Consider the following 26482-nt stretch of genomic DNA (forward strand, 5'->3'; position numbering starts at 1 on the left):
TCCATAAAATAATTATTACTCATTGGAAATTCAACCATTTGTATTCATTAAAAGGTCTGGTTTTCAGGGTTTTTTGTCCCACTTTTAAACAATGTAATTCTAAGACTAAAAGAAGTAATGAGAAGGAAATTTTAAATATCACTATTGTAATATTGGTTGGTTTTATCAGTTGGTTTTCTTCAGTTCTATGACATTTTTCTTTACAAAACTTCAAGAGAAACAAATTTTCCAAACTGAAAAGAATTTAGAAAGCTACCTGGTTCTTCACCTAACATGAAATGCATACTTGAAAACATTAAGTTCCATTATCACTTCCTTTTAAAGTAATTCTTAATTTCCTAGAGCAGAATCTGTTTCTCATTTATCTAGGCTCTCATAGCATTTCACCAAGTCTTTAATACAGCATTTCTTACAACATTTTGTGCTATTTTTATGGTATCTGTCACCAAACTGTTACCTCATCCAGGGGCAGAACCATGGTTTAGAAATCTATAATCTTTATAATCGATATAAGGGGCACGTGGGTGGTTCAGTCAGTTGGGCGGCCAAGTTTGGCTCAGGTTATGATCTCATGGTTCATGGGTTCAAGCCCCGCATCAGGCTCTGTGCTGACAGCTCAGAGCCTGGAGCCTGCTTCGGATTCTGTGTCTCCCTCTCTCTCTCTGCCACTCCCCTACTTGTGCTCTGTCTCTCTCTGCCTCTCAAAAAAAAAATAATAATAAATGTTAAAAAAAAATAACAACAACAAAAAGAAATCTTTATAATCTCACATTTACTCCTTGGTCTAACACATAAAAGAAATTCAATAGATATTAAATAAATGAAATACTGAGTGGATGGATAAATGCATGTGTGTATATATGCATCAAGTTCAGTTATGTAGCAGGTGAAGGGTTAAACATTATAGAAGTTATCAATTCCATTCTCTATACTACCTTTCTCTCTCAACATCCCCTCATGCTACTATTTCTATTTTTAAGTTTGGTTTACTGTGATTTCTTGATTGTTTCTACCTTGATGTCAAAGAGGAACTTCAAACTAACTATACCCAGAATGAAACTTCTTGTATTTCCCATCCTCTAAACCTGCTCCTCCTAAGTTTCCTATTTAAATCAATGACAACAGTAACCCAAGTAATAGTCTCAGCTTTATCCTCGAATTCTCTTTCATTTAATAAATTCCAAGTTGTATTGTTTCTATTTCCCAAATAGTTTTTAAACACAGTCATTCAATCAATCATGCATTCAGCCAATATCTATTGCATTCCTGTTATATGTTATGGACATTATTATGATTATTGTGATGTTCATAAAATCAGTTAGGCTCTTCTCTCAAAAGCTTATAGTCTAATAGAGAGATAAATCATCAGTTGTAATATATGAAGGCAAGAAGCTTTGAGATTTGAACAAGTATAGTACAGTTTGGTATTCTAAACAGTTTAGCTGGAATAAGGTTTTCGGAAGAGTGATGCTTCCATCACTATATGACTATGTATGTCTGTATGATTATAGACAATAGAGTTAGAGAGACAGGGTAGGTTATAAAGAACCTTGCATAAAAAGTAAAGAAGTGCGAGCCTTAACCCGGAAGCATGGAGATCAATGAAGGAATAAGCACAAGGATGACATGATAAGATCTATACTTTACAAACATTATTCCATCATCTACTCAGAAGCAGATTTGAAGAAATGCCAGACTGGAGGCTGGAAGAACAAATGAAGGATTATTACTAATGCTGGTGAAAAGTAAAAAGGGCCTGAGCTACAACATTGGCAGTGAAAATGGTTTTAAGTGCAAAGGGGAAATTTTGATTCAAGAGAGAGATCAGTGTAAAGGTAGGTGATAACTGATGGCATGAGGTTGTTCAGTAGTTGAGGAGAGGTTTTGCTGCAAAACGTGTGTGGAACTTGAATACAGAGAAAGAGGAGGAATATTTCTTCCATAGAGACAGAAAAAAAGGGAGAAACATTGCTGTATATATGGAAACTTTGTAGGTGGCCAATAGGGTTGCCAGATAAAATACAGGATGCCCAGTTAAGTTTGAATTTCATGCAAACAACGAATAGTTTTAGTGTAAGAGTGTTCCACATATTACACTTCCATCCTCTCACAAGCTTCCTTTTCCTGAATGCCATACATCTCCCTTGTCTGGATGCAAATCCTACTCATTCATCACGTCAGCTCAAGTGCTACCTTCTCCACACAGTTCCCTATTCCATTACTTGCCAGACTGGAGGCTGGTATTACAAACTGAATATTATTCATATGGTTATTATAAAAGTTTTCTTGCAGATCTTTCTCTGGATTGTAAGTCTTTTGAAAGTAAGGATCAATAGTTTTCATCTTTGTGGACAGTCTAGCACAATGGCTCATATGAAAGGCAATCAATAAATATTGGCTGATTGATTGAATGCTCTATTTCAGATCTTTATAATTCTTTTCTAGCTTTTACGAGTTCATCTCCTTGCCTTCAGTTTCCCTCCTATTTAAGCCCTCCTCCATGCTGACTGATATATTTTTAAAACATAAATCACCCAGGACACTTTACTACTTAAATATCTTTGATTGCTTCATGATGCCCATGAATAAAGTAGAAACAGTTTAGCATGGTATTGAATGTTTTCCACAATTTCGTACCAAAGCTAAGTGGTTAAGAACTGGGTCAGAATCCTGGCAAAGTCACTTGATAGTTATGTGACAGCAATAACTAAACCATCTGTAAAATGGAGATAATACTTAGCTTATAATGCTATTGTGAAGATAAAATGAGATATGTGTAAGACATTTACTATATATAGTACTGTAGTATTTGACACTATAGTACACTAACAAATACAGCTATTATTAACATCCTTTTGAAATGGACAGATCATTTCTTGTGCAAGAAACAAGATGATTTTTATATAACTTTGTTAGAGGCCAACAATTCTACCTATGTTATTCTTGATGAATAATAACTGAGAAAAGAAAAATATTTAGGTTTGTCTTTATACTTTAAAGTGTCTTAATTGAAAAGAAATCTTTATTCCCTAAAGGAAAATAAGTCCTATGGCTGCATGTCAAAATTTATTGTCAAGACCATGCATTCTGCATTTTTTTTCATTATCTTAAAAAATTATAGGAGGATTATAAAGTTTGAATGCTCGATTGATCTTGATTAATCTAAAATTCATGGTAAATATCTAGGAAATTTTATAATAAAACCACACCCAACCAACCTTATTTGACGCATTTAAGCCTCACTGGTAGTTTTTAACACCTGTCACAAATACAATGTCCTCCACAAATATGTGCAGTTAAAACAGATCATGGTCAGTATGGGATATTTTGGACATAGTTATTAAATTATTAAATTAAATATGAATTAAAGAGTAGTATTCCAGTTTATAATATTAAGTCCTCAAGAGGCTTAATTAGTTGCTTGCAAATTAAAGTAGGGCTTTAAAATTCCTTCATATATGGCTACATAAAAATATTTTATTGGTGAATATTTATGAATAGTCAAAATTATATCCACACTACCAAATATAATAAAACTTGAGATTCAAATATCTTATCTATCCTAGATCATTTTACCAAAACACATATTCATGTGTCAACACTAAAAAATACACTGTTTTTAACCTTGAGACAATGATAATTTCTATTTAATACAAAGTTTTTCATTTTCTCAAATATTTCTCCTCTCTATACATGTACACTTTAACAAGTCAATTAAATCAAATGCTTTACACTATCTCTATCTTTATCCCTCTTCCATATTGGTTATTTGTTTGAGTACTGAATTACTACTGACTAAGTTAGGGAAAGGAGGAGGAGAATAAAGCCATGTGGAAATCCCCCTCCCATGTTCTCTATCTTCTTTCATATTGTACAGATGAGGCTGTTAGCAGGACTGAAAGCTCCCTGGAACTTCAGCCTTATGAAGAAATGTGAGCTGGGCCCTTTTAGCTACTTTAACCTTTTACTAGTCTAAATATTCCTAAAGTTTCCAAATAAAGCTTGGAAGGCTAGGAAATCACAAATTTAAAAACAAACCTAATTTCTTTAGAAGTGGTCTTTTTTCTCTCGTTGTTACACATCTAGTTGACAGAATTACAAAAGCAGCAAGAGAAAAACAGCTTGTTATATACAAGGAAACTCCCCTAAGACTATCAGCAGATTTTTCAGCAGAAACTTTCCAAGCCAAAAGGCAGAGACATAATATATCCAAACTGCTGAAAGGCAAAAAACCAACCAAGAATACTCTACTAGTAAGATTATCATTCAGAATCAAAGCAAAGATAAAGAGTTTTCCAGACAAGCAAAAGCTAAAGGAGTTCATTACTGCTAAAGTAGCCTTACAAGAAATGTGAAAAGTACTTCTTTAAGTTGAAAAGAAAGAGCATTAATTAATAGCACGAAAACATATGAAAGTATAAATCTCACTAGTAAAGGTCAATATACAGCAAGGTAGTAGATTATTCTAAAACTACTATGAAGGTTAAAAGACAAAAGTAGTAAAACTAACCATAATAGTTCAGGGACACACAATATAAAGAGATGTAAAATATGATGTCAGAAAAATAAAATAAAATGTGGGAGGTAGTAAAAATGTAGACTTTTAGAATTTGACCAAATTTAAGTTGCTATCAACTTAAAATAAACCATTATGTGTATACGTATATGATGTTAAACATGAGCCTTATGTTAACCAAAAAGCAAAATCCTATACTAGACATACAAAAGACAATAAGAAAGGAATCTAAGCACAATACTAAATAAAGTCATAAAAACACAGGGTAAGAGAGCAAGAGAAAGGAACAGAGAAGAACTACAAAACATCCAGAAAACAATGAACAATAGGCAACAAATACATACCTATCAATAATTATTTTCAATGTAAATGGACTAAATATTCCAATCAAAAGACATAGAGCAGTTGAATAGATAAATAAACAAGACCAATCTATGTGCTGCCTATAAGAGATTCACCTCAGGTCTAAAGATGCACATGGGTTGAAAGTAAAAGGAATGCAAATGCAAATGAAAAGAAAGTTGGAATAGTAATACCTATATAAGACAAAACAGACTTTAAAACAAAGACTGTAGGTGTACCTGGGTGGCTCAGTTGGTTAAGTGGCCAACTCTTGATTTCAGCTCAGGTCATGATCTCATGGTTCATGAGTTTGAGCTCTGCATTGGGCTCTGCACTCACAGTGCAGAACCTGTATTGGAACTTCTGTCTCTCTCTTTCTGGCCCCCTCCCTCTCATGCTTTCTCTCTCTCTCTCTCAAAAATAAACATTAACAAAATTTAAAAATTAAAACAAAGACCGTAACAAAAGAATAGCATTACGTAGTGATAAAAGGGTCAATCCAAGAAGAGTATATAACATTCATAAATATTTATGCACCCAACACAGAAGCACCTGAATTTATAAAGCAAATATTAACAGACAAAAAGGGAGCAATTGATAGTAATGCAATAATAGCAGGAAACTTTAATATACCACTTACATCAATGGATATATCATTCAGACAGAAAATTAATAAGGAAACATTGGCCTTAAAAAACACATTAGATCACAGGGACTTAATAGATGTATACAGAACATTTCATCCAAAAAATGTGAACTACATATTCTTTTCAAGTGCATGTGGAACATTCCCCAGGACAGGTCACTTATTAGACTATAAAATAGGTTTCATAAATTCAAGAAGATTGAAGCCATGTCAAACTTCTTTTCTGACTATAACAACATGAAATTAGAAATCAATTACAAGGAAATGAGAAAAACACAAACACATAGAGACTAAACAACATGATACTAGACCACCAATGGGTCAACAAATAAATCAAAGAGGAAATAAAAAAATACCTTGAGACAAATGAAAACAGAAATCTTTGAAATAACTCTCCAAAATCTATGGAGCACAGCAAGAGCAGTTCTGAGAGGGAAGTCCATAGCAATACAGGATTACCACAAGAAACAGGAAAAATCCCAAATAAACAATCTACATTTATACCTGACAGAACTAGAAAATAAACAATGAAAGTCCAAAGCTAACAGAAGGAAAGAAACATTAAAGATCAGAGTGGAAATAAATGAAGTAGAGAAAACAATAAAAAAGATCAATGAAACTAAAAGCTGGTTCTTTGAAAAGGTAAAAAAAAAAATTGATAAATCTCTAGTAAGACTCATCATAAAAAGAGAGAGAGAGGGCCCAAATGAAATCAGAATAAAAGAGGAGAAGTTACAACTGACAATACAAAAATACGAAGAATCATAAGAGACTACCACAATTATACACCAACAAATCGGAAAACTTAGAAGAAATAGATATTCCTAGGAACACACAACCTACCAAGAAATAAAAAAAAATGTTAATAGACTGAATTAAAAGTGATAAAATTAAATCAGTAATTTAAAAACTCCCCAACTAACAAAAGTCTAGGACTAAGTGGTTACATAAGTGAATTTGACCAAACATTTAAATAAAAGTTAGTACCTATCCTTCTCAAATTATTCCAAAAAAATAAAGAGGAAGGAATACTTCCAAATCCATTTTACAAGGCCTGCAGTACTCTGATACCAAAACTAGACAGAAACAACACAAAAGAGAAACTTATAGGCCAATAAACCTGATGAATAGCATTGCAAAAATCCTCAACAAAGTATTAGCAAACTGAATTCAACAATACATTAAAAGAATCATACACCATGATCAGTAGAATTTATTCAAGGAATGCAAGGATGGTCAACATCCATAAATCAATTATGTAATACACTATGTCACCAAAACAAAGAATAAAAATAATATGACCATCTCAATGGATGCAGAAAATTGTTTAACAAAATTCAGCATCTACTTATGATAAAAACTCTCAACAAAGTGAGTATAGAAGGAATATATATATATATGTGTGTATATATATATATATATATATATATATATATATACACATACATATATATATATGATGGCCAATATAACAAAGGCCATTTATGACAAACCCACAGCTAACATCATACTCAATGGTAAAAAGCTGCAAGATTTTCCTTTAAGATCAGGAATAAGGCAGGGATGCCCATTCATACCACTTTTACTCAAAACAGTACTAGAAATCCTGGTCAGAAGAGTCAGGTAAGAAAAAGAAATAAAAGTATCCACAATGGAAAGGAAGAAGTAAAACTGTCACTATTTGAATATGACATGATACTGTATACAACAAACCCTACAGATGCTACCAAAAATCTATTAGAACTAATAAATGGATTCAATAAAGTCACAGGATACAAAATTAAGGTACAGAAATCTATTGCATTTATATAAACTAATGACAAGCTATCAGAGAAATTAAGAAAACACTCCCATTTATAATTGCATCAAAAAGAATAAAATACCTAGAAATATATTTAACCAAGAAGTGAACGGCCTGTCCTCTGAAAAGCTAAGACATTGTTGAAAGAAATTAAAGACAACCCATATAATAGAAAAGATTTTTCTGCTCATGGATTGGAAGATTTAATATTGTTAAAATTTCCATGCTATCCAAAGCAACCCACAGATTCACTGCAATCCCTATCAAAATACCAATGGCATATTTCACAAAACTAGAAGGAAGAATCCCATAATTTGTATGGAACCACAAAAGATGGTGAATATCCAAACCGTCTTGAGAAAGAAGAACAAAGCTAGAGATACTAAGCTCTCTGATTCCCTTTCTCTTTTTATCTTATTTTTCCTTCCCTTCCCTTCCCTTATGTTCATCTAGTTTTGTTTTTTCTTAAGTTCCACATATGAGTGAAATTGTATGGTGTCTGTCTTTCTCTGACTGACTTATTTCACTTAGTATACCCATTGGAGGTAAATCATCCCTGTTGAAGGCAAGCCACAAGAGACTCTTAAATACAGAGAAGAAACTGAGGGATTCTGGAGGGGTGTTAGGCTAAATGGGTGATGGGCACTTGTTGGGATGAGCTCTGGGTGTTATACGTAAGTGATGAATCTTTAAATTATATTCCTGGAATCATTATTACACTATATGTTAACTAACCTGGATTTAAATAAATAAAAAAAATAAGTTCTCTGATTTCAAACTACACTACAAAGCTATGGTAATCAAAACAGTATGGTACTTGCATAAAACAGACGTACAGATCAATAGAATAGAGGACCAAAAGAACAACCAAACATGAAAACAATTCCTGATTACCTTGAAATAAGTTGTACAGTTTATTAAACGCAGCTGAGAAAGTTCAAAATATCCAGACATGTTCTGATATTCCTAAAGTCTTCTTTTACCCATTTGCTGAGATTTGAGATTAGAAAACACTCTTTCTCTCTGTCTCTCCATATATATATATATATGTGTGTATATATATATATATATATATATATACGTATATATATATATGTGTATATATATATATACGTATATATATATATACACACACACACATATATATGTATATATGTGTATATATATAACCAAAATAAGAATGACCATATATATATACACATATACATATATGTATATGTGTATATATGTGTATATATATATGTAACCAAAATAAGAATGACTATATATATATATATATATATATATATGTTTGTTGTGTTTGTTTTTTTTTTTTTACCTTAGATCCTTCAGGGCCATTTTGTCCAGGAATCCCAATATCTCCTGGAAAACCCTAGGGAACATAAAAAATATAGAGAGTTTACTCAATCGCCATTACTGTAATTCTAGTAAGCATTTGAAAATTTCCTTTGCCATTCTTTCATGCCCAGTTAAAGTAATTTATACTGCTCAAAAAGTTAATATTAAAGGTTAATTATTGCACAGTTGTTTAACACTGGAATACAGAACTGACAAAGTGTTACGTCCCTTCTAAGAACTCTCACGCCATCTTGGAGTCCTGCAAGGTCACTTAATGTAGTGTTTTGACTTCTATTATTTTCCTCATCAGATTGTAAACTCCTTGAAGCAGTTTTATGTCTTAAGAACTATTATATTCTCAGCAACTATTATATTCTTGACAACCTGGCACATAGTAAGTGCTAAAAAAAGTTATTTTGTTGTTGTTGTTGTCATTGTTGAGTGACTGATTTGCTTCTTTTGGGGAAAAAAAAAGACATGTCTGATGGCTACTTCTGGCCCCTGGGCACTGGCTTACAACCACTGGTTCAGAATATCCCCATGGATAATTCATAGTTCCTGTCCATCCTCCAGATGAGTCTGAAACATCGTCTCATTCCAGGAAGCAAAAAGACTATAAAAGGTATCAGATCTAGAGTTATGTGAAGAGCTCTGAGGGAGCTTGAAGAGGATCCCACTGGGCAGATATGGGATAATATGAACTTCAATAAGGATAAGAATTGCAATGGATTGAAACATATCAAATATTTTTGCTATTCATAAGTTCATAATGATACAACAATTAAAGAACTGCCCTCTTTTAGAGGATTAAAGGAAGCCAACTCATTATTTTGAAAACTGGTAAAGAAAGGTGAAGAATCAAGCATTTACTCTACTTTTCCCATGTATACTGTGCCACTACTAACCAAACAGTAGACAAGGGGATGTATTCAGCCAACAAATAAAAAAGAAATGATACAGCAAAAATATCTGTATTTTGCAATCTTCTAATGATTTAATACATCTGGGCATTTGAGTCATCAACTGGTACTAACATCATTAAAACAAAGCGATAACTAGACATTATGTACTTTCTGATGAAAGAACACAGTATCACCTGTAGTCCCACCAAAAATAAATAAGCAAAACTGAATATGGTCAGGCCTCTCTATGTGACTACCCAGGTCACATGACTGGGGATCTTCAACAGCTAAATTGTAAGGGGGAAAAGGGAAATGAAAAGAGAGCTTGTAAGCTGAAAGACATAGCCATAAAATAAGCTTAAACTATAGTTTTAAAAGATGCATACTTGAGTGATAAACCATAAAAGAAAAAAGAACTGCTAACTTTTGGGAGGAGAGAAAGGCTTGTGGTTGTGTTTGATGTAACTATAAATGGGATTGTTTTCTTAATTTTCTCTTTCTCATAGCTCATTATTAGTGTACAGAAACATCACCAATTTTGTATATCAATTTTGTGTACTTTCTTAATAGAAATAGTCTAATCAATTTTTATCAAAAAGCAGAAACTGAATTGGCTTTAAAAATAATAAGTGAAAACATGTCCTCTATTTTCAGACTTCTCACATCTGTTTACTGTACTGAGAAGAGTGACTCAGCAGTCTCTCCAGTAAAACCAATGTTTTATTACTCTCTAATCACTAAAGGCTGGAGACAAATTCGCATGCATTTTTTACAGCAAAACCTGGGAACTAAAGTACTAGCAGATTCGATTAGTATCCTGGGAAATCATAAGGGTAAAATATGGTCATTCTTATTTTGGCACTAGTTAGAAGTTTAGAAGCTAGAGTGTCTTAATATAGTTAAGTACATCATGATCTATGGCAGATAGTGAGCACTTCAGTATTTCTTTGATAAGAGTTATGAAGTCTCTGTTTTCTACTGAAATATACAGTCTTCCCAGTTAAAAATGGTAAATGGATAAACAATCCACAAATAATTAAATCCAATGGGTAAGTTAGTTATGGTATATCAGAAAATGAAATAACCTGGATGTGGCAACCTGGATGTAACTCCAACGTGTTATACTAAGTAAAAGAAGCCAGACCAAAAGAAAGTATACACTATATGAGTTCATTTATACAAAAACTTTAGACAAATGCAAATTTATCTATAGTGACAAAAAGCGGATCACTGGTAGCCTAGAAAGGGTAGGGGCAGGAAGGTCAGAGAGAGGGATTACAAAATGTAAATAAGGAAATTGTTGAGTTTGACAGATATGTTGGCTATCTTGATCTTGGTGATGATTTTGTGTTATACATACACACAAAAAATGTGATTAAATCATGCAATTTAAATATATGCAGCTTACTTATGTCAAATATACCTCAATAAAGCTGTAACAACAACAAAAAAGGTAATTGTGTTTTGGCAGGAAACAGTCTGTAATGATTTGAAGAACTCTAGAGAGAAAATATAATTTATTCATTGAACTTGTCCCCAGATCAAATCAGTGAAGTTCAGATTTTGGATTGTTTTGAAAGTAATAGCATATTCAATTTTAATAACTGGTTGAAAAAAAAGTATATGTTTTGAGAAGTTTATACTTTCCTGATATTTTATAAAGTAGCTTTAAAATACTCTTGTTATAGACAATAGCATCACTTAGGGCACTTAACTCTCATAAAATTTTCAAATTTTCATTGATTTTTATACTCATTGTGCTTTAAATATACAATAACACAATACAGTTGACTTAAATTTATCTTCTTAGTAGTTTATAACTCTGAACAAAGTAGAAATGAATACATTCTTAGAAAAACAGTCATATTAAAACAAGATGAAATTAATAAATCATTCAAGATAGGGCAACACATAAGTTATGGATTCCTAAAGGGCAAAGTTACTCAAAGCCTAGTCTGCTGTCAGCATACTGTATATTCAATAAAAAGTCAATAGCTTAAATTAATGACTAAATTAACAATGAATTGCTTGAATACTTGTATTTTTAATTTTGCAATTTCAAAGTTATTTTTTGTTTAAAAACAAACAAAAAACTACCCTCCCCCAAACGCAACTATCATAGCCTCTATGGATAGGATTGCAATTTTGCATATGCAAGCAAGAAAGAATGCAGCCAGAGGGAGAGAGGTTCTGTAGGGGAGCATTTCATTTGAGACATAGATCCAAAAAACAATCATAAGGTTTTATTCTTTAACATTTGTGGATGTACATGTCATGTCAGTAATATGGTGAGTCCAAGTAAAAAAGTAATAAAAAAAAAAAGGATTAAAATGACCTTTGCTGAGTGAGAATAATCCATGCAAAAGTTAATGCCAAAAAAAATATTTGAGAGGGCAGAAATAATAAATTCACTTTCCAAGTAAACTATAGAAACTAAACTTTAGCACAGGGCAGCATGTAACTGCAGACTGAGGAATTGTTCTCTCTTCTGGGAAAACCACAAACAGAAAATATGCACTTCTGGAAAAATAAAGGCAAAATAAGAAATTCATCTAGGTATATGGCTTTCTTTCACTGTTTTAGAATTAAAATACTGTCAAAAACAGTCTTTTTTCATTATGATATCATTGAAAATCTTTGCAAATGATTACTGCTATTCATAAATTTTCGCTTTAGCCATTCTATATTTTTGAGTAGTAAATATAGCACAGCTGAATTCCATATATATGTAGCATTCTAAAAACTCAGCAGAGAAAATCCAGAAACAAAGACAATGAAAATTCCTTATAACACAAGGAATTCCTTATATACTCTCTGAATGACTTTTTAAATAAGACTTTAAATATTAGCAGTATGTTTGAAGTCACTCTTAAAAGAACCTACAAAGTCAATTGCAAAGTCCACTTTTATTTTACTGAAATCCACACAAAACCATACCAAACTTACAATTTTAAGATAAACAATGTCGACCATTGTTTGATCCTTAGGTTTGGATAACCTATGGTGACAAAAAGCAGGTCAGGGAAGGGAGGATCATGAGAAACAGAAAGGAAGTCACAAAGGTGAACAAAGAAATTTTGGGTTTTGATGGATGTGTTCACTATTTTGATTGCGGTGATGGTTTCATGAGTTACACATATGTCAGAAATTATCAAATTGTACAACTTAAATAAATATAGTTTGCTATATGTCAATTACACCTCAATAAAACTGTAAAGCAAAAAGGTAATTGATACTGGGTATTTTTAGATAATCACTGCCCTTTGGTAGACAACACTCTGCAATTATTTGAAGACCCTTAGAAAACTTGTCCCCAGATAAAAATCAGGTAAGCTCAGATTTCAAATTGTTTTGGAGGTAATAACATGACTATGATTTTATACTTACCTTTGGATAAGTATCATTTTAGGTACTCCATTTCTATATATTTGATTCATGTAGAATTATTATGAGTGTCTTTATTAATTAAAGAATATCAATTTATTCATTCAACATGTTACTATGTATCAGCCATTGTTCTTGGCATTGAACATATACTAGAGAACAAAAATATTCCTTGGTATCATAGAATGTATATTCTGGAGACTCTTTATCTCAGATTCTCCCTTTTTCAGTGTGTGTAAGTTTGTGGCAAGGGGTGGGAAGTTAGGTGATTTAAAAGCTGATTTATATTGTTATGAAGAACTGGTATATATTGATTTCCTACTTTTGTTCCAAATGCACAGCTATAGTCCTGGGCCACTCTATTTTGTTTGCTGTTCTTTTGTGTCTCCAAGCAGAATGAATATTGTGGCTACTTTGCTTCTTTCTAAAATGAATCTGATTATTTGACACACCTATATTTAGGCCTCAGGGAAAAGAATGCACTTTACTCCAAAAACCTGGCCTTGGAGCTATAAGCAATACTTGATCAAAATATTAGCTTATCTTCCTTTGGAGAATGGAGAGTATATTTTCAACTATGTGGGTGGCTGTACTATGTTACTAGAGGCATTTTGAAAACTGTATAAGTGGGTGCAATGGTACATGTAGATACTGGGCGTCAAAGATGTAACATGTAGAGGGCATCTTCTTTTTTATCTGCTCACCGTCTCTTCAGGAAAATACTCTTCCCCAATTTGCAGTCCATGTGCTTCTGGTCCCCATCCCAGTTTACAGGGGTAAGTAAATAGCCCAAATCTTGCCAATTACAGTATTCCATCCCCATGAGTACTGTGATTGATTTAAAGATGATCATGTACTCCAAGCGAGATTGGCTGGAATCTACCTTAGAATATTTGCTGGAGCTATAAAGAAAGAAGAATGCTCTTTTTGCTAAGATTGCTAACTGTGAGGGAAATATAAGCCTAGAGTTGCCAAGGGCCATATTTTCCACAATGTGTTCCTGTGAATGAAGCTAACAGACATAAGTAAAGCTAATAAGTGGAGAGTGTCTTGATTATATTCATCAAATTCCTGTATTTGGCCAAATGTCTAGGCATAGATACTGCTGGATTTCCTGATTACATTAGCCAATCCCGAATTTTGCTTAAAACTGTTTGAGGTAGGGGAGCACCTGGGTGGCTCAGTTAGTTAAATGTCTGATTTCAACTCAGGTCATCATCTCATTGTTCATGAGTTCGAGACCCAAATTAGGCTCTGCACTGACAGCGTGGAGCTTGCTTGGGATTCTCTCTCTCGCCCTCTCTCTGCCCTTCCTCACTCACTCTCTTTTTCCCTCAAATAATAAATAAACTTAAAAAAAACTGTTTGAATTATGTTTTGTCATTTTTAATGGAAGTAGAATTGACTAAAAAACTGAATTATTTGTAGTTTTAAAATACACATAGCTTCCTTTTATACCTCTGCTGTAATACCCTTGCCCTCTGTTTCTATTTGATAAGTCGGAACTATTTCATCAAGTCTTTGCTCAAGCAACCATACTTCTTGGAAGGTTCCTTCATCATATAATTGGTTGCCAACTCAAATATAACATGATCTGTGAAGCTTTTTCACGGTTTCCCTTAGCCAGAATCAGTAGCTTGTTCCTTTATATTCCTATAGAACTCTGTTAATATGGCTATTTAGTAGTAATCACACTATACTGTAATTAAGGGTTTGTTTCTTTATTCCAATAAAATGTGAGCTCATGGAGGAAAATAAATGTATCTTACTCAACTCTATATCTCTAATATTTAACTTAACATGTTGCTAGCGATAATTCTCCATGGTCTCTTGTATTTTTGCACATTATACAAACGAGATGTTAATTATTCATTGTTCCAATCTATATTTTCAGGGATTTTTGTATAGTAAAGATGGCTATAGAATCTCCCTCTGTAGCAAAAGGCAGGAATATAAACTTCCATATAATAATAATCTTTCTGGAATACATTTATTTTTTTAAATAACTGACCATTATAAAAGATTCAGTTTCTCTAAGTTCAAAGTTCCTCTTATGTAATATAACCACTGCTTATGCAAATGTCATCTAGCCCTCTTTGCATCACCCTGTGAGAAGGCTCAGAAAATCAGAGCAAAAATACTGATGCTCTGGACATTGCTATTGCTAAGAATAATAAACAGTCCTTTGTCTCTGTCCCATGAGTTTCGTGTCTTCTAATAGAATCTGTGAAACTCTCAGGCTAATTTGTTGGCTTGGATATAGGATAAAATTTCAGATTCTTCACTGTCTCTGACAGTTCTGATGATGAGAATGGGATACAAATGGAGACACAGCTTTCTGGAAGAGGAAGTGTGAGGGCCTTACCAGGTGATTAATGGGATTTGAGGAAAGTCCCTGGGAATAGGCAGTGAGCATGTTAACCAAATTTTATAGTGAACCAGGTAATAAATGGGTCTCCACTTTATTGCCTGCTAAGAGGAGCAACTTGGGGAGATGGGTGTAGGCCAAGTACTGGGAACCAGAAGTATTTTCAAAGACGGTTGCCTTAGTTGTTGCTAATTCTCCTTGGAGTGGAAAGACTTCCTCATCAACCTAGTAAACAGCCTCAGGCCCACCTCAATGTAACTACAGTAGTAAGTACTATTAGTGACAGCAACTAACAGTACTAAGATTCAACCTGGGTAGGCAGAAGATTCTGTCCCCTTTCAGACAGCAGTTATGGAAACTCCCACCTGAGTTTGAAAGGACAGAAATTTGTGATCATTACTAGAAGCAACCAGGAAAATCAATAAAACTTTGGCTGGTTCACTTGAGAGATGAGGGGACGGGTTCCATATACAATACAAGAATTGTGACAATAAACTTGACTATCCAGCTACTAGAAGTCTCTGCCTTGATACCACTTTGAATCGAAGGACTTATGCAATTTGGCACCAACCTAGTTTTACAACCTTATCTATTACCCTATACCAACACATGGAATCTGCATCAGCTAGCCAGTTTCATTCATTATTCTGTAAATCCACAATGCATATTACCTAGGATCTGTTTATGTGATTTACCCTGCCTGGAATGCCCTCCCCTTTTCCTACCATTTACTCATCAACAATCTAATTCAAGATCCATCTTTTCCATGAACCTGTCCCTAATCCTTCCATCTCCTGTTAATCTCTCTCTACTAACACTGTACTATATAATGCTACTTATTTAATTCTTACATGATGCCTTTACTGTTATCTAAAAGTATTTGTATATATCTTATTTATCCCAAGTAGACTGTAAATTGACACAAATTATGAACAATATATTATTTTTGTGTGCATCCTATAGTGTTTACTATGCATAGTAGTAGTACACAGTAGGAATATGAGAAATGATTTCTTATTGACTAATTCAACTGATTTAATCACATATTTCTTTCAGCACAAGTTTTTGAGTAACAACTAAAAACATAAAATTACTCAACTAAACCCAAGTGATAAAAGATAACAAAGAAGTAACTAGTTTAATTAAAGCGAATTCATTTGGACTAAGATCGACCCAACTGGCCATAGGCTGGCTTATTCAAGTCCACTGAGGTGCTAAAATGTACATTTAGAAGCATGACTTTACTTGATATGAGCAGACTCTCCAAATAAACTTCAGCATTTGACTCTAGGGAAGACCGCCCTAGTGGAAAAAGAGGACCCACTGGTTGGCCACTTCTAATATCTCTGTGATTAGTGGTCTCAGCTCATTTTTGTAGTAAAACAATTGGCTCCACTTACCAAGAACATCGTCCAAAATTCAACTATTTGGCAATCTCAGTAGTCCATGGAGGTTAACAGCTGAATCAACAAACATTCTCACTACCAAGCTACCACATTTGAAGGTGGTTTGCTGCCAGAACTGGGAGGAAACATGGGATTAGTGCTCAAAACTGATGCTGCTATGCCGAAAGAGTGAAGATTCCTGTGTAGCATTTTCCATATGTTTTTGTTAAAAGCAAACAAAGAACTAGCATAGAAAAAAATTTAACCTTATGTTTTAAAGTACATGAAATTTTATCTTGGGCCATCGCTAATATTTACAATTCAGTGAATAGGTAAATGCAGATATATTTACTTCTCTGTCACTTTAACAATTTGCCTAGAATAAGCACAACATTAAGGAGAAAAAAGCTTTGAAGAGGTTTGAAGTGACATTTATTGAGATGATCTTTAATGATGAACAGTCTCTTCAATATCAATGGCAAATAACTTGGCATTTACAACAAAAACTTAAGAGCACTTTGCTTTCACTGACTTTTATGAAGATCTGAGCTTCTGAACTAGCAAGAAATATTGTACTAGCAAGAAATATTGGCCAGTCTTGTCCTGTCGTATTGGCAGTACAGATGACAACTTGTATGGTATGATTAATTTGAGGAGTATCAAAGTTTCTAATCACCCACAGATTTTTTTCTGCTCACTAAATGACACCTCAAATTCTACAATTCAAGACTCATTACATTGGTTCCAGGTTTCTGTTTAGTGTTAAAATGTAAATATCTTTGAAAGGAGATTATGTTGAAGTTAGCTGTTCTGCTAACCATTTACTGCTTGAAATGAAATATATTTATCAGGTCTTTCTTCCATAAACAAGCTTTGATGGGAAAGGTAAATTATGGAAAGGAAAAGAGACACTGGTTATTTGAGATGGACAAGAACTCATGCTCAAGGGAAAGAACATAGGAGAAACCAGAGGTCATAGGAATTAAGTTTTTGGCTATTTTATAATTTTCTCTGGGGACTAAACTGATTCTAGATTATTTTATTATTATTCTGATTATTTTAAGAAAATAATTGATTTTTAATTTTTAATTTTATCAAACCGAATTAATCTTGATGTCCAGGAAAAAAGACAGATAGAGACAGTGGAAGTTTTGACACAGTTTGAATTGAATATTGATTTCTTGCATATAAATGCCTTGAAATCAAGACCAAATCTAATTGACCTCAGCATTTTTTTTAGTGAACATATTGAGAGATGATCTGTTGAAAAGGAAGAATTGGACTGTCTAAAGAAAAGCCTAAAAGGAAGAGATCTTCCTATAGTTAGGTAGACCTTTGGGTTCTAAGGATCAGACAGTCATTCACATCTACATGACTGCCAATCATATTGTATGGAGAGAATGTCAGAGATTACTGCCACCATTAAAAATATAAAATGTGTATATGTGGTGTTCTCTGTCAGAGCATTGTTTAATTCACGAGACTGGTGCCTACAAAAATCAGTTGGATTGTGGAGAATGACTATAGACTGCCACAATCCCACTTGAAGCTGCTGTGTCAGACATAATATTATTACTAACACAGATGACTAATGCCTTCTGTATTTGGTATGTAATCACTGATTTGATAAATGCATTCTTTTCCTTCATAATCAAAAGAAAGTTAAAAAAAGAGTCTGCATTCAAGTGGGGCCCTTCCAATCTGGAAGTTATCGGCAGTCCATCTTCACAGAGACAGATAAGTATTTTATAAGAGTTTACTTTCCTTCCTTTAGAGCCTCAACTAGCCCAGTATCTAGAAAATTATAGAATGCCTAATCCACAGGCATGGAACCCCACAGAGAATAGTATCTGAACAAGATATCCTCTCTGTATCAAAGGAGGTACCAGAGTATGCCTTCAGTGATTCATTGACCTTCACCTAATCTGTACCATCTAGAGGTAGCTAGTCTTACAAAACATTGGAACTGCCTTCTAAAGTTATAATTGAAGTGCCAACTTAAAGGAAACAATATAAAAGGAGTACCACCCTTTGGGATATAGAGTATTTTTTAAGTCAGAGACCTGTATATGGTGTTTTTGTCCACAATAGGAAGGATACGTGACTTTGGAAACCAAGGAATAGAAGTGGATGTCATCCTATTTACCATCACTCCCAGTGACATCTAGATTTTGTACTTTCTTTCCCCACAACCTTGGACTTTTCAGGGTTAGATATCCTGTTACCCAAAGGGGCTCTCTCTTGACAGGAGACAGAGCAAACATTCCACTAAGCTAAACATATGGCTGCCAACAGGGCACTTTGGACTTTTTATGATGAGGTATGGGCAAACAAGAAGAGGAGTCACCATATTGGCATGGTTAATTGACTCTGAAAAACGAAGAGGCAAGACTGCTTTTACACAAAAAGGTCAGAAAAGAATACACATGGAACTCAGGTGATACACTGGAGATCTCTTAGAAGTCTTACCAAGAGTTCATATTCTTCAGTAATGAAGATTAAGGTTATACCACCAGCTAAGCCACCAAGACCTACTGAGGTGATAGCTGAGGGTGAAAGGAATTTAAAATGGAGAGTGAAGGAGGGAACAATGAGTACCAGCTGTGACCCCAAGAGAAATTAGACCATCAGCAGCCATATGACATTTGACTTACATAGATGAATTAGACCAAAAATAATGAAGACATAGTAAAACCTAAAGAATATAATAAAGAAGAGTAAGTCACTGTATACTAAAATTCACATTTGATAAAAAAAACATACCTCCTTGGCAAGTATATATTGAACATTCACAAAAAATGATCACAACAAGAAAAAGACTGATAAGCTCCACAAAATAGAACAGCAGCCTCTGATAACAATGCAACAAAAATAAGAATTATTAACAAAATCAAAACCATTGGCACTCCCACCTGGAAATTCTAAATCTCCTTTTTAAATAACTCTTGGGTGAAAAGGGAAATAACTGAAATTACAAAATATCTAAAAGATAATAGCGATAAAAGTACTCCATACCAGAATCTTTGAGATACATTTGAAGCTGTAATCAGAGAGAAATTCATAGTCGTTAACAGTTTCAGGAATGAAAATAAAATAATGAAAATAAATAAAATTAAATCCCCAACTAAAAAAAAAACAACATAAACCATAAGTATCTCAAAGATATATATAATAGAGATAAAAGGGGAAACTAATTATGTAAAGAAAAGAAAAACAGAAGACAATAGAAACAATTTCAAAAATGTTTTTGAGAAAAAAATAACTGGACAAACTCAATCAAACCTAGCCAAGAAATAAAAGGAGAAGCACATATATAAATATTTAAGAAATTTTTAATGGTACATTGGAAATAACCATTAAAACAAAAAATTAAAAATCATAAAGAGACTATTTTGTGGATTTATATGGAAGTAAATTTGAAAACCTAGATGAAACATAATTTCCTAAGGACAATTTAACAAAGCCAATCCCATTAGAGAGCTTAAAAAGGCTACTTTCTGCAGAAGCAATAGGAAAATTCAGAAACTACCCCTTAAAAAGCATCGATTACAGATGGTTTCACAGAGGAATTCCACCAAAGCCTCATAGATAAGATAGTCCCAATATTCCATATATTACTCCAGAGTACTAAAACTGAAGATTTCCTAATTATTTTGATGAAATAAGTATAACATTAATACCTAAACTTGATAAAGAAGTACAAAAAAGATTGAATATTATAAAGATCACTTATAAATATTGATGCAAAAGTACAAATAACTATCAGTAGAATTAGCATTCTATTAAGAAAATATACCATGATCAAATAGAATTTTTTTAAAAATGCAACAGAAACTAGTGATTATATAGAAATAGTCAATTCATAGAAATTATATAGAAATAGTCATTATATAGAAAATAGTTAATAGAAAATCCATTACTATAATATACCATATAAATAGATCTCAAAAGAAAAAGTATATAATTATCTTCATAGAGTTTGAAAATATAACAAATATTTGACAAAGTATAACAATCATCTCTGACTAAAAAATATCACTCAAAAATAGGAACTGGTGAATATTTCTTAACATGATAAAATACATGCATATTTTAATTTTAACTCAGAATTTACTTCATGAGGAATCACTATAGTATTTCCATTAAGATCAGGAACAAGGCAAAGAGGAATACTACTTCCAATTCTTCAACATTTTACCAGAGGTATTACGATGCCATTACACATAAAAAATTGAATCATAGGTAAGAGAACTGAGAAAGAAGAACTAAAAGGATCTCTATTTGCAAATTACATGAGAGCATGTCTCGAAAACTTTAGAAAATCACTGATAAAACTAACTCAAAGATAAGAAACCATTAAGGTAGCAGGATATGAAATTAGCATTCAGAAAATCAGTAATTTCCATACCCATACAAAACCTGTTAGAAACTAGAATAGTAGAGAAAATCCCATTTATAATAGCAACAAAAAAGATGAAATACCAGGGAAAAAATTTAATAAAATAAACCTATATGTACAAAACCTCTATGAGGAAAACTTTAAAACATTTCCTAAAAAACACAAAAGCAGACTTGAACAAATAAAAGATATTCATTATTCTTGGACTGGATGACCCAATATCATAAAAATGTCACTGCTCCCTAAATTAATCTATAAATATGTCTAATAAAATAATTATTATTAAATGCAAATCAATAGAAATAATATTTTTTAGTGAAGCTAGACATGTTGATGCTGAAGTATACATGCAAAATACAAGTATGTAAGTATAGGCAGGAAAACACTGATAAAGAAAAGTGAAGAGAATTTATATAGCCTTTTCAGGCATTAAAACATACTATAAACTACTATTAAGTAATAGTACCATAAGGAGTAAGTTTTAAAGTACCAAGACTTCATTTGTTCTGATTACTTATAGCTTTGTAATATAGCTTATAATCAGAAAATGTGATGTCTCCAGCTTTGTTCGTCTTTGTTTCTTCTTTTAGGATTGCTTTGGTTATAGACTAGTAAACAGAATAGCCCAGACATAAACCCATGCATATACAGTCAACTAATTTTTGACAAGGGTAGCAAGAATGTGTAATAGGTGAAAGACAGTCTTTTCAATAAATTGTGTTGGGAAAATTGAATATCCACAAATAACAGAATGAAACTGGAACCCTACCTTACACCACTCACAAAAATGAACTCAAAATGGATCAAAGACTTAAATATGAAACCGGAAACCATAAAACTGCTAGAAGAAAACGGGCAGAAACCTCCTTGACATTGGTCTTGGCAAGGATTCCTTGGATAAGACACCAAAAGCACAGGCAACAAAGGCTAAAATAAACAAGTGGGAAACAATAAAAAAAAAAAAAACCTGAAAAGGCAACTCATATAATTCAATAACTAAAAAACAATCCAATTAAAAATGAGCAGAGGATCTGCATAGACATTTTTCCAAATAAGACATACAATGGCCAATATGTACTTGAAAGGGGGCTCAACATTGCTAAACATCAGAGAAATGAAAATCAAAACCACAATGAGATATCAACTCACACCTGTTAAAATTACTATTATCAAAAAGATCAGAAATAACAAGTGTTGGCAAGATGTAGAGAATAGAATCCTTGTGCACTCTTTGTAAGAATGTAAATTGGTGCAGCCACTAGGGAAAACAGTATAAAGATCCTCAAAAAAATTAAAAATAAAACTCCATATGATCAAGCAATTCTATTTCTGGGTATTGATCTAAAGAAACAGAAAACACTAACTTAAAAAGATATATCCACCCCTATGTTCATTGCAGCATTATTCACAATATGTGAGATATGGAAAAAATCTAAAAACATACATTGATGGGTAAATGGATAAAGATGATGTGATGCAAAGGAGGGAAGATGGCAATGGAGTAGTAGGACCCAAGGATTGCCTTGTCCTGAAAATACAACTAGGTAACTATTAAATTATCCTAAATACCCCAGAAATTGACCTGCAGAAAGGCAGAACAAACTCCACAACTAAAGATAGAGAAGAGAACACACTGAAGAAGGTAAGAAGTAGAGAGATGCAGTTTGGGAAAGAAATGGATATGGCTGCTGTGGTGGGGAGGGAGTTGCAGAGAAGGGTGAGAGACAGGCTAGCACACAGGGGAGTACATGTGGAAAATGAATCTCCATAGCAATTGGCTTGGAAAGCCAGAGGGGCCCTATTTTGTGAGTTCTTGAAACCAGCAGGGCTTAAAGCCTGGAGTTTTAAAGGTCATCTGGCATGGCTGAGATAAAGCCTGGAAGGCATTGCCTTATCTTAGAGAGAAGGCAGGCAAACAACCTGCAGACATACAGCATGGAAACAGTGATTTGAAGAGCTCCTGGGGTACACAGTGGAGAGGTTATTTGCTCATTTTGGAGCTTGTCCCATAGAGGCAGCATTCACAGACAGACCTCGTGGGAACAAAAGAACTGGCTGACACCATTTCTCTGCCCTGCACCGCACCAAAAGCACAGGGCCACCTGCAGGAACAAACGCAGTCCAATATTCACTACCTAACTTGCTTATGCCAAGTCCCACCTCCGCCTATGCTCTGGTGGAATAACTCCCCTCCTCCTCACTCCCCACCCAGCCATACTTGCCTCAGTCCCAGTGGGCCTGCTCTCCCATAAGACCAGCCCAAATCCCTGCTCACATTGCATCTTCTCATGAAGGGGGTTGCTGAGCATCAGTTCCAATAGAAGTGGCAACAGGTCTCATTTCACAAACAGATCAGAGTACACGTAGTTAAAATATGCCACATTCAGGCTGGGGACCAAACACTGCCCACAACAGGCAAAGAGAACCTCTGTAGACGACTGGCCTAATGGATAAAGCCCCCAGGGCAAGACAGCACAGTACACACAGCACATGCTGGAGACACTCCTGGAAGTACAAGACCCTGGGGAATAAGGGAACACTACACAGCAGGGCACCAAAGGGCCTCTTCTTTGTAAGTCCATTACCCTCAAAAACAGGAGATATAGTTGACTTTCCTAACACAGAAATAGGCGCAGAGACTTAGGAAAAAAAGTGAGAAGACAGAGACATTTATCCCAAATGAAAGAACAGGACAAAGCCAGAGCCAGAGATCTAAGTGAAGCAGATATAAGTAATATGCCTGATGGAGAATTTACAGTAATGATCATAAAGGTATTCACTAGACTTGAGAAAAGAGTCAAAGACAGGAGTGATACCCTTACCATAGAAATAAGGAATAACATAGCAGAGGAAAGGGCTCAGTAAACCAAATGAGAAACACACATGAAGGAATGAACAGCAAGCTGGAAGAAGCAGAGGAATGAATTAATGACCTAGAAGACAGAATAATGGAAAATAATCAAGCTGAACAAAAGAGAGAAAAAGGAATTATGCAAAATGAGAATAGGCTTAGGGAAATCAGTGACTCCGTCAAACAATAACATTCATATTACAGGAATCTCAGAAGATGAAGAGAAAGGAAAGGGGACATAAAATTTATTTGAAGAAAGAATAGTTGAAAACTTTCCTAATCTGGGGAAGGAAACAGATAACCAGATCCAGGAGGCACAGAGAACCCTCATCAAAATTGACAAAAGCAGATCCATACCAAGTTATATTGTAATCAAGTTGGCAAAATATAGTGATAAAGAAAAAAATTTTAAAGCAGAAAAACAAAGGAAGATAGCAACATACAAGGGAAAATTCATGAGGCTGGTGGAAGATTTCTCAACAGAAACTTGGCAAGTCAGAAGGGAGTGGCATAATATATTCAGTGTTGAATGCACAAAATCTGAAGTCAAGAATACTCTATGCAGCAAGGCTATCATTCAGAATAGAAGTAGAGATAAAGAGTTCCCCAAACAAAAGCCAAAAGTGTACATGACTACTAAAGCAGCCCTGTAAGAAATATTAAAGGGGACAATTTGAGTAAAAAGGAGAGAACAAAAGTGATAATAGAAAGGTAGAAAACACAACAGTAAAAATGAATTAGTCTGTAAAAAGCCAGTCAAGGAAATCACAAAATAAAAGGATGTAAAATAAACAACATATACCTAAAATGTGGAGAGGAAAGGAGTAAAGAATGGGTTCAAACTTAAATGACTATCAACATAGGCTGCTATATGCAAAAGAGGCTATATACAAACCTAATAGTAATCATATGTCAAAAACCACAAATAAATATGCAAAGAATAAAGGGAAAAGAATCCAAATGTATCACTAAGAATATCAGCAAATTGTGAAAAAAAAAGACAAGAAAGGATCAGGAAAAATCTTCAGAAACAACCAGAAAACAAATAATAAGATGACTATAAATACATACCTATCAATAATTACTTTCAATGTAAATGTACTAAACATTCCAATCAAAAGGCATAGAGTGACAGAATGGAAAAAAAATCAAACCTCATTTATATACTGCCTTTAAGAGACTGATTTTAGACCTAAAAACACCAGCAGACTGAAAGTGAGGGGACAGAGAAAATGTTATCATGCAAATGGATGATTTAAAAAAAGACCAGAGTAGCAATACTTATATCAAAGAAAACAGACTTTAAAACAAAGACTATTACAATAGACAAAGAAGGATACTATATTATAGTAAAGGGGACAATCCAACAAGAAGATATAATAATTGTAAATACTTACACACCCAATATAGGAGGACACAAATATATAAAACAGTTAATAATAAACATAAAGGACGAATCAATAGTAATACAATAATAGTAGGGGACTTTAATACCCTACTTACAACAATGGAAAGATCATCTAAACAGAAAAATCAAAAAGGAAACAATGGCTTTAAATGACACACTGGAACAGATGAATTTAACAGATATATTTAGAACATTCCATCCTAAAACAGCAGAATACACATTTTTTTCAAGTACACTTTAAGCATTCTCCAGAACAGATAACATATTAGCCCACAAAATAAGTCTCAACAAATTCAAGAAAATCAGAGCCATACCATATACCTTTTTGACCACAATGTTTTGAAACTAGAAGTCAACCACAAGAAAAAATATAGAAAGAACATAAATACATGGAGGTTAAATAATATGCTACTAAATAATGAATGGATCAATCAGTAAACAAAAGAAGAAATAAAAAAGTACATGGAAACAAATAAAATGAAAACAGAATCATCAAAACCTGTTGGGATGCAGGAAAAACAGTTCTAAAAGGGAAGTTTATACCAATACAGGCCTAACTCAAGAAGCAAGAAAAATCTCAAATAAGCAACCTAACCATACACGTAAAGGAGCCAGAAAAAGAAAAACAAACAAAGCCTAAAATCAGCAGAAGGAAGGAAATAATAAAGATCAGAGTAGAAATAAATGATACAGAAACTAAAAACACAATAGATCAATGAGAACAGAGATGTTTCTTTGAAAACAATCAATAAAATTATTAAACCTCTAGCCAGACGTATCAAGAAATAAAGAGAAAGGACTCAAATAAATAAAATCTCAAATAAGAGAGGAGAAATAACTACCAGCACGACAGAAATACAAGCAATTATAAGAGAAAATTATGAAAAACTATACGCCAACAAACTGGACAAACCTAACAGAAATGGATAAATTCCTAAAAACATATAACTTACCAAAAGTGAAGCAGGAAGAAATAGTAAATTTGAATAGACTGAATACAACAATTAAATTGAATCAGTAATAATAATAAAAAAAACTCCAAACAAACAAAAGTTCAGGACCAGATGGCTTCATGGGCAAATTCTACCAAATACTTAAAAAAGAGTTAATACCTCTTCTTCTCAAACCATTTCAAAAAATAG

At 33.5% G+C, this 26482-nt stretch overlaps 1 protein-coding gene across 18 annotated transcripts in view; it reads right to left on the reverse strand.

Annotated features, from left to right (window-relative positions):
• Window positions 1–26482, reverse strand: part of COL24A1 (collagen type XXIV alpha 1 chain) — a 398176-nt gene that overhangs the window by 238681 nt on the left and 133013 nt on the right. For 17 of the 18 annotated variants that reach the window (XR_008295013.1, XM_027058695.2, XM_053214348.1 and 14 more), the window contains one exon: window positions 8624–8677. The exons of the other annotated variant lie outside the window; for it this stretch is intronic. Coding sequence is in view for 16 of the 17 variants with exons in the window: in XM_027058695.2 (XP_026914496.1) it covers window positions 8624–8677 (54 nt within the window). In the remaining variant the exon portion in view is untranslated. The remainder of the gene's footprint in view (window positions 1–8623; window positions 8678–26482) is intronic. 18 annotated transcript variants of the gene reach the window in all.

The sequence above is a fragment of the Acinonyx jubatus genome, chromosome C1 (assembly GCF_027475565.1).
Source record: "Acinonyx jubatus isolate Ajub_Pintada_27869175 chromosome C1, VMU_Ajub_asm_v1.0, whole genome shotgun sequence".
Classification (NCBI taxonomy): domain Eukaryota; kingdom Metazoa; phylum Chordata; class Mammalia; order Carnivora; family Felidae; genus Acinonyx; species Acinonyx jubatus.